Source organism: Polypterus senegalus, chromosome 1 (genome assembly GCF_016835505.1).
Source record: "Polypterus senegalus isolate Bchr_013 chromosome 1, ASM1683550v1, whole genome shotgun sequence".
NCBI classification, from domain to species: domain Eukaryota; kingdom Metazoa; phylum Chordata; class Cladistia; order Polypteriformes; family Polypteridae; genus Polypterus; species Polypterus senegalus.
In genome coordinates, this window is record NC_053154.1 from 187,524,028 (window position 1) to 187,534,040 (window position 10,013).

General features: G+C 41.1%; 2 protein-coding genes across 4 annotated transcripts in view; one reads left to right on the forward strand and one right to left on the reverse strand.

The window, feature by feature from the left end:
- LOC120536193 (probable cation-transporting ATPase 13A4) overlaps window positions 1-7,316 on the forward strand; it is a 69,020-nt gene extending 61,704 nt beyond the window's left edge. The window contains exons 30-31 of one of the 3 annotated variants that reach the window (XM_039764538.1): window positions 24-279; window positions 6,162-7,316. In XM_039764538.1, the coding sequence (XP_039620472.1) occupies window positions 24-278 (255 nt within the window). In that variant the 3' untranslated portion in view covers window position 279; window positions 6,162-7,316. Of the gene's footprint in view, window positions 1-23; window positions 4,354-6,161 lie in introns of those variants that run through there. The other 2 variants (XM_039764544.1, XM_039764531.1) reach the window with 2 other exon arrangements.
- On the reverse strand, window positions 2,871-6,052 carry LOC120539676 (phospholipase A and acyltransferase 1-like). Its single transcript, XM_039770054.1, has 4 exons — window positions 6,044-6,052; window positions 5,708-5,837; window positions 5,299-5,567; window positions 2,871-2,972 (listed from the first exon to the last, which is right to left on the reverse strand). The coding sequence occupies exons 1-4, from the start codon at window positions 6,050-6,052 to the stop codon at window positions 2,871-2,873; spliced, it is 510 nt and encodes a 169-aa protein (XP_039625988.1).
- Window positions 7,317-10,013: the final 2,697 nt, after the last annotated feature.

The window sequence follows — 10,013 nt, forward strand, 5'->3', positions numbered from 1 at the left end:
TGTATTTGGCTGTGTCCATTTAGGAGGTGATTGTTGAGAATCGTGCCCTGTGGCTGTGGCTGAAGCAGTGTTTTGGGGTCAAGTCCCGCCGCTACCGCGTATTGCAGAGGACACTGGAGGGTGAGCCTGGTTGGCCTCCCATGGCAAAGACCGAGTTTAGTCATCCAGCATCTCTTCTGGAGAAGGACAATATGGTCTTCCAAAATGCAGCTTTTGAACACAGTCAGGAGGAACAACCTCCTAACTGGCAAGGTGCTGGTACTGGTAATGCCCGCTAGGGTAAGGATACAATATGAATTGTTGGCAAAGGCTCATTAGTGTCCAGGCTGTGTTGCACTTTCTCAAAATATGGTAAAACACTCAAAAATAAGGAATAATGGGTATACTCAACCTGTGTCTTGGACTGTTAGATGTTTCCCAGTCAGTGTGATATTCAGTCTACTGGTGAGGTGGGGGTCATTCTTAGGTTATACATAGTTAACCACAGTGATGGCTGCTGTTGAATTTCACACTATGTTAGTCAAAGCAGCAATTACATCAGTGAGAATGATGAGCTCTTATAGATTCTTACTTCTAAATTAAGAATGTTATCAAGGTCATTCTGTGGTTTTACACCTCTTGATCACTAAGGAAGTAAATTTCATATTTCACTTTGTATGGCAGTGATTTTTAAGTTGTACTTCTCAGAACACAGTGACAATTAATTGGGTTTCAAATTTAATATTATTTGCTCTTGGTAAGCGTTATTGTTATTGTTCACAGGCTTCATTGTCCTGATGATCATCCACATTCAAAAATGTTTCACTGACTGTTGGGGTCTCATTTATAAAACTTTGCATGAATTTGAGTGTGAAAATATGTGTACGGCAAAAAATAGGAAAATGTATACACCAGGAAAAAATCTGATTTGTAAAATTTGGCATACACACATTTCTTTGCAATTTACCCTTTATAAATCACAATTATCTTGTAAGTCTTCAGATATGAACACACCTTGAACTCTGCCATTGGACTATACTAATCAACCTCATACATATGCAATCATTGGCAGGTAGAGCAGCCTCCCACCTGACGCTGTGACACCCCATTACCTGCATTGAAGAGTTATCTGGCTGTGTTCTGCAACTGACAGCACATGATCATGTATAGCATTAGAACAAAAAGCATAAAACACTACCATCTAATTGGATAACTGCTATCACCTGGCACATGTAATTACATGATTCCTGTTACAATGAGTAGTACAGGCCATATGAAACACTGAGGGTTCAGACAGTTACCTTACCAACAAGCCAGCTGTCACGAAGAACACAGTCATGTCCATCATGGTTTCTTTGCTTCAAAATAAACAAATCATGGTTTTGGTCCATGCCACCAAGCCATGACGTTAGTCAGTCTCATCTTGCCATCATAGATGAACAGTAAGTTAATTAAATGTAACTACTTATGGCTAGCAAAAGCAGCTACATTCTTGGTAGGTGCCCTTATAGCAATATAAGTCTAGTAAAGTGCTCGGATTACATTAAGAAACTAGATGCAGCTGAAAATTGCCTTTTTATGATGGCAAAAACATGTTTTATGTAGGTACAGCAACACTGTATGAACACTGGATGTAGCACCTTGCCGGTCACTTAATTGCTTTTGGCACAGTTGGTATGACGGAGTTAGGTTTGGATGAGATACTGTTGACCTGTCAGGTAGCTGATATAAACTGACAAAAAAACAAAAAACATCTTCAGGGCAAATATCTGAAGTAAAAGAAAGAAGTAAAATACAATATTTGCATCATAATTATCACTTTGAGGTATAATACACAATTATAATAATGGCCTGCTGATATGCATTATTATATGTATGAATCATTATTTACCTGATTTGGTTGCATTTCCCACTTTCTCCAAAATGCTGCATACAGATAGTTGCAGTAAATATACTCAAGATCTCCTGTCAAGTTTTCTTTTATCTTTTATAAATCCCAACATTTGTGTGGAAAGCTGCATGCACATATTTTGAGCCCTTTTTGTGAGTACACAGGTTTTATAAATCTGAACCCAGGTGAGTGTATCTATCACTCATTGTGTTTTCCTCAACAGTCTGTAAGATTTCACAGACTAAGTATGATAGTCATTTCCAAGCTTCACCTATCTGCATCAGAAGAGAGTGATGGCTGTTTATGCATAGATTCTCAGCCATGAACAAATGAGATCATTAAATGGTTGAAAACAACTATCTCCTCTCAAAATTAAGATTTGACGTTCCCTTGTCCATTAAAATGATTGTCCATATATGTCTGCAAGGTAAATATGTAGTTGTTTCCATGTTTTGGTGTACTCCTATCAGAATTTTGATTGCTCAAATGTGTTGGGTTCCCATTTTTCCAACACTTAGTAGAATGGTTCCAATTATTCCTTCAGCAGTGTGACAACTACACTTGATCTGGTACATTTGTGTTCATGTCTGCTTTGGGATACCTGATCCAATTAATTTGATATACAGTATATTGGCATCAGAGAGTTAATAACCATTCCTACAAAGACAGCAGTTGTTGGTGTGCCAGCTAATGGTGTATAGAGTACAACACTCTGCACAAAGAATCTTCATGCATTCATAAACATTCACTTTAATATTCATCATTAGGTCTTGCATGGTATAATGAAAAGACACGGCAAAACCAGTATTACCAACACTTCTATCCAAATGTGGACTGAAAAGGACAATTCAACTTCAAACACCAAAGAACTTGAAGAGGGTGCTCTTTCACTCGGCCTGTGTCAAAAGGCACCAAATCCAACCTTGCCTTGGTCTCTTATCCTTCATATGTTTCGGAAACTCATGTAAAGCTTGAGCATCTGCAGCATGTTAGGATTTTGTTAGAAGTGTCGCTGGCGTGTGCGGCTATGGGCAAGTCCCAGCAGAGAGCAGGCGCTGGCAGCAGCTGTAACAAAGCTGATTGCTCCGATTGCCCTGGATGCCTACAAAACATAATGACAGGCATCATTATCGGTAAATCACAGCAGTGCATGTTACATTTCTCTACCACATAAAAGCAGTTGACAGATATAGCAAATGACAGCACATAGCATATTAGACTACTCTGGATAGGTCTCTCTAGCATGTGAGGGAAAAATGTAAGATCTTCTTGACTGTGTGATACCCCTTGGCAGTCTAAGAGAAGACACAAGAGCACTTGACAGGTCTCTCTGGCATGAGTGAGGGGAAACACATCAGGAATCATGGAAAGCATCTGCAATTTATGGGGCTATGGGTTACATGCAGATTCCTGTAGAAACAGAATTTCACCGGGTGGCTGGACCTAAACTAACACCTTCCATGTCTCACCCTAGAGGAGAGATTCACACTTAAAATCCAGGGGGTGCCTCCCATGTTCCAGCAATCACTTAGTTAGCCTACTTCAGATAGATAGGCCTGTAGGTTGTAGTACTTGAAGTAGGTTTGCAGTTAAAGGCATTAACATTTGAATACAACTTTTCAGGTTTCTTATGCCCACAGGAAGCCACTGACATTCAGAATAACTCAGCATTATAGTATTGATAATATGATGAGCCATTCTGTTGTCAAGTTTAAAATAAATATCAAGAGGATGATACAGGCCCCTACCAAGCAGTTTAATGGACAAACGCAGTCAGCATTTCAAAGTCCGGAACACATATTTCATCTTTAATTATAAAGTGTTCACTTTTTTACTATTTCTTATCATGTGGCGGTTGCAGCAATGTTCTGTAATCAGCACATGCTCCCAATCTCTCTTTCTCCCTCTCTCATTCCCACAAATCTCCAGACCCACTCCTGCTTTCTCCACTCTGTCTGATCAAATCAGAATGTAATCTGTAGTTTAAGCCGGTTCTCTTCAAATACTGAAAATGGCACAATACTTGAACTCACTGTAACTCACTATAAGATGTGACAGCTCTTTCAACTTTAAAAGTGATTGAACATTCTTAGTTATATGGAGGCTAACCAATTATGAATGCTTCCCACATCGTTGCCCTTTCTATTCTTAAATAGGCTGTTTCTTCAGTAAAGGTGTAATAGAGTTTCTTAGTCAGTAGTGATCACAGTGCTGCTACCAGTTGAGTGCAGGAATATTTCCACTGTACTTTCCTCAGAGTCTCTTACATTCTCAGATGTTGTAGATGTAAGGTAGCCTTTAGATCCTCTATGCTCACCCTGTCACACCTCTGAAGTTCATAGTTCGTCAAAAAGGTAGTTGGTCTGTGCCGGCACTTGGGTTTGCAAAGACAGCAGCAGATTTCCAAATCAAAAATCCATTTACAGAATTTATAGTAATTTAAACTAACAAGCCAGACGCCAAATCTTAACATTAACATTTGTCAAAAAAAAAATTACCAAAAAAAGGAGAAAACTTTGATAAAAAGGCTGCCACATGATATGGGACCTGGTAAAGAAATAGACCATACTTTGTATGGAAACCCTGAAATGCATAATGAAAAATATTTCCAAAGAAATGCTGTTTCAAACATAACTACGTAAATATGTTGAATGTATGACATAATAGATGTTAAATTGTTTCTTTTTGAAATCACACGTTTAGTTGTAACTCTAGTAGGGCCAGCTCCACCACCCAGGACTTTTTATTCTGTAGCAGTCACCTACTTGAAGGATTCCCCATTACAGGAGATAACACTGGACGTGGGATTTGGTAATTTTATAAAGATGATTAAAAATAGTTTAAGGTTGCTCTGAAGCTCAACTTTGTATTGACATCAAACTATAAATTAAAAAATGCCTCATAATATTATGAACTTGAATAAATAAGTTAGAAACACCATTATCAGTTGTTATCTTTCTTCCAAATTCTCAGCAAAAGAGACTCAGCATTTAACATAGAAAAGTAACTGGGCTGTGCCATTTCATTGTGTCTCATCATAGCTTAGATTTGATGCATAATCTGCTTTTTTATTTCCTCAGTATTGTTTTTATTGTTTGCTGAAAATGCCATGCAACTTGAAGTATGTCATGCTAAGCATTGATTTATATCGAGATTTTACTGAGCGTATGCAGGTCGCCGATGGCCTCGGCGCATTCGAAACATAAGGTTGAGAGTTTATCACACACACAGGGTACAATAAAATTCTTATTTGCATGTGCGACCAACACAAAACACACAGCACTTTCCTGCACAGCAAATCTGGTACCATAGTTGTATGTAAAACATAACAAAGCAGAATATAATTAATTGGTTAAAAGTATCTTATGCTTGACACCAGTTCTACAATAAATGGGACAACTCCAAATCCATCAAGGAAAAATACATACCTGCTCTGACACACCTTCGCCATAGCGCAGTAAGGTGACAAAGTGCTCGCAGTTATTGCCCAGAAGGTCATATGACACCTCCTGCCCAATCAAATACTGTGCTTGTGAGATGATGTCACCCACAGGAAGTGGTGCATACTTGTTGTCATACTTATTGTTGATTCTATATGAGTCACTGCCAACCACATCCTTGAGAAGCTGCATGCGGACCACCGCCTTTCGGCTGAAGACAGACTTGGCGCTGGAAAAGGATGCTGGCTGCCCTTCATCTAAGCAGAAAAAAGAGGCAGTAAGCTTCTAGGAGGCACTGGAAATGCAGCTTGTCTGACTGCCCACCAATACCCTACTACCCCAAAGCTTGCAGAATGACTAAAGGAGAAAAATGGATAGGACATGAAATGGGACTCACCCACAGGGGTCACATTGATGATGTACCCATCCCCAAGGTAGAGTGCCCAGTGCTGATATGCAGGCCTAAAAATCTCTATCAGGTCTCCAGGCTCTGGATTTTCTGAGGCGAAGTCAGCGGCTGATGCCATCTGCAAGAGACGCATAACAAAGTCAGAGTCAGCCTAGTGCTGGTCAGTGAGGGCAATCACAAGGATACATATATCCACATATCCTACTGATACAACAGTAAAGATGACCAGGAAATATCTCGAGAACAAAGGGCAGGTTCAGCAGTACTCCCCATGCAGTTTTAAACGCTTGACTAAGTCCAGCTGCTCACTTAAATTAGACTCACCACTGCCATTGAGTCACTTTGAAACATTTCTTGAAGTGGATGATATAGGCATCACAGAGCAAACCAACCAACCAGTCAGTCAATTTGAAGTTGCCTGCTGGAATTTCCCACATTGCAGGTTTACAGCAGGTTGATTAACAGCACCAGGAATGAAAATTAAGGACACCAGTGATGGCAGGCTGCTAGCAGATTTCAGACTGACCTGAACTTATGCTGATTCTGGGAGCTCCCAACCACAGGACCGATGCTTTGAAGCATCCTCATTGTAAGTCAGCTTTTTTTTCTGAACTAGAATACTACTGGCATCGTTCTAGGAATGCTGGGTGGAGCCTCAGCTCACATCACCTGTTTGAAAGGAGGTTTTTAAAACCAGGGATCTAGAGTTCTCTGGAATGGAGGCCAGGATAATCAATGTGTGCTCTTTCAAAACCTACTGAAAAGTCAGCAGAAACTGAATGACACCTTGACAATGGTAGAGAGCCACACACAAAGCAATAGAGGAGGCCATATACACAATTGCAAGATGATCTAATTCAGCACAGAGAGCCCTGAGTCCTGAGAGGATGTCCAGTTCTAACAACAGATACCAGAGCGGGGACACTGGTGCCATTCTTAAGTGGCCTGAATGTCACCAGAGAGGGACAAATAGAAGGCATAGCCCAAAACTTAATGAAGGACACATCAGATTACCTTGAGGCATTTCACAGTTCTGTTATTAGAATTTTCTAAAACTGTAGTTTACCTTATTGGGGGTCTAGGGCTATTGATAACCTGGGAGCAGACAGACCCACCTAATATTTTCCCTATATTGCCATTTGTACTCTTTTAAAGAAATGTGGTTTTAAACAGGTGTTGATTTTAAAATGCTATGCCTGAAAAGAGTTGTGAAAAAAATGAATGAATGCAATTCGCCATGTCTAACAGCAGTGGTGCAAGGACAGCTCTGTAGCTGCTCTATTGTGTCTTGGTAAACAGTAAACCAAGTGCAAAGGAATTGGTTGTTCTCTGCAGGATCAGGTTTACTGTATACCATGCTTGTCACACAATGTTTAACATTTAACACGGGCTTTGCTCTTCCTCACACTCTCCTGATCTCTCTCCTCTAGACCATGTCTGCCACAGTGGTGATACTGAGCTGCTGGTGTTCTTCTGATCTGAAGATGGGAGCTAAAGCAGATTGAATGGTTGTGCCGCAGCTCCTAATAACTCCTATTCTGATTGAAGTCTTGAGACTGTACCTGCCTCCTGTAAGCAGTAATAAAGTACTAGTATTTTGTTTGAAAACCTGGACTCATCTTCTTCTCTCTCGTGCATCTCTGACCCAAGCTTGACAATACCTGTATAAAAAACATCTTTTCTTAAACTCACAACACAACTACCCATGGAAAGTATAGGCACAGCATTTAGTATTGTTTGCATCACATTATTATCTTTAGTGGCCATTTTTGGTCGAAAAACATTTGTTATACTGAGATTTACATTTTGCTAAAATGAGATTCATTTAACAATGTTCTATGAATATTTACTCAGGTGCATAAAAAGTATTTGTTATTCTGAAATTTTCTTTACTTTGGTATTCGCTATAATGGGATTTAACCTGCCAAGCCTGGACAGAACATGTGACCCATCAAGAGCCCTTCTGCCATGCCACGGAGCCCATTGCGAGACCTAAGGAGAAACACATGCTTACCCTATTTTGTTTCAGGTGAGGGCAGTTGGTTGTACCATTCCAAACTGCCCTTAACTCAGCGAGCTGATGAAAGGAGACAGGTATTGTGCTGTTGCTAATCCTTTTCTTTTCCTTGTATAGGAGTAGTGTTGGTTAATGGGCATAGGGCTGTTGCTCTTATAGATTCTGGGAGCAAAATTTCTATTGATGTTCGCTGTTAAGTGTTACCACAACAGTGGCTTAGAGGAAGGACCATGCCTGACCTGTATTCATGGTGAAACCAGGTGGTATCAGTCCACCAATTGCTTACTCAATTATGACAGTACCTTAAGTACGCTGCAGGGGGCAGTGCTCTGAAATTCAGTGTACAGTATCTAGTAATACTGGAGTGAGACTGGTCCGAAAATAAAAGTGGTTTAATACAGTACAATCCTCTCCAGTAAAGTGTTTGGGCCTTGTTATGGACAGAGATACTCTGCCCCAAACTGTCACCACACCGTGTATACAGCCGGCAACAAGTAGTTACGTGGCTTCCCAGTGTGATGTGGTGGAGACAGTGCCATCACAGCCAGAACCTTCAGGACCCTATCAATATCTTATACTTTCAATACAGGCAAACTCAGGCTTTCTTCTAAAGAAAACAATGGAATGAAGACTCCCTTAAGTTTGCTAAAAATGCAGTAGTGTCAGGACCTCATCAGGACCCCAATTTGTTATTCAGTCAGTCAGTCATTGATCAACCCGCTATATCCTAACACAGGGTCACGGGGGTTTGCTGGAGTCAATCCCAGGCAACACAGGGCTCCTGTTCACTGCACACACCCCCACACAAAGCACACACTAGGGACAATTTAGGATGGCCAATGCACCTAACCTGCATGTCTTTGGACTGTGGGAGGAAACCAGAGCACCTGGAGGAAACCCATGCAGACACAGGAAGAACATACAAATTCCATGCAGGGAGGACCCGGGAAGCAAACCCAGGTCTCCTACTGCAAGGCAGCAGCGCTAACACTGTGCCACTGTGCTGCCCATTAGTTATTAATAATGATTTATAATATAGAGTAGCTGAACATGAGGGGAAGGTGAGGTTGCTGTTGTACGTCCCAGTGGCAGGTCTGCGAACTAACCCACATACACCCCCTAGGTGTCCATCTGGGAACTGACAAAACTCTAGAGCATATAAAGCACCTCTTATATTAGCCAGGAATCAATGAGGAGGTCCGTCACTTCTGTACTTCCTGTACACTGTGTAAGTTGCAACAGATTCCTAAAAAAGACCATGTTCCACTGATTCCTGTCCCCTTGGTTGGCATTCTTTTTGAGCATATAGGGTGGACATTGTTGGACTCCTTGAATCCTCAGCCCAAGGACATAAGTACATCCTAGTTTTTGTAGATTTTGCTACCTGTTATCCTGAGGATTTCCCATTGAGAACAGCCACTTCCAAGAATATCACATGGGAACTAATAGGGGTCTTTGCATGTGTTGGCATCTCCAAGGAAGTCTTAACAGATCAGGAGATGCAATTTACCTTAAAGACTGCAGTATGCCATCCTCAAACTGATGGTCTCATGGAGCAGCTTAATCAAACCCTTAAGCAAATGCTACGCAAGGTGGTTAGCGAGGATGGGAGAAACTGGGATCAGTTTCTCCACTTGTACTTTTTGCCTATTGGGAGGCACCCAGGCCTCTGTGGGTTTTGAATTACTCTGTGGGTGTCAATCTGGAGCATATTGGATATCCTAAATTATAGATGGGAGGGGTCCCTCCCCTCTCCCCTCTCCTCCCCTCCCTTTCCTTTTCCCTTTCTCCCCTCCATCAATATTCTTGAATATATTGTGCAATCTATACTAATAAAAGGCAAAGCCCTCACTCACTCACTCACTCACTCACTCACTCACTCACTCATCACTAATTCTCCAACTTCCTGTGTAGGTAGAAGGCTGAAATTTGGCAGGCTCATTCCTTACAGCTTACTTACAAAAGTTGTCAGGTTTCATTTAGAAATTCTACGCGTAATGGTCATAACTGGAACCTATTTTTATCCATATACCGTAATAGACTGCAGCTCGATGGTCATGGGAGGCGGAGTTGCGTGTTGCATCATCACACCTCCCACGTAATCATGTGAACTGACTGTGAACGCAGTATGTAGAAAACAAGGAAGAGCTCCAAAGAGCGCTGAAGAAAAAAATGCATACAAGCATATTCATAAGTGCAGCTACTGCGGAAACAAAGCACGGTGTAAACCGTAAGTTTAAATTAAGTTTATAGACACGCTCCCACTGTCGTTTGTCA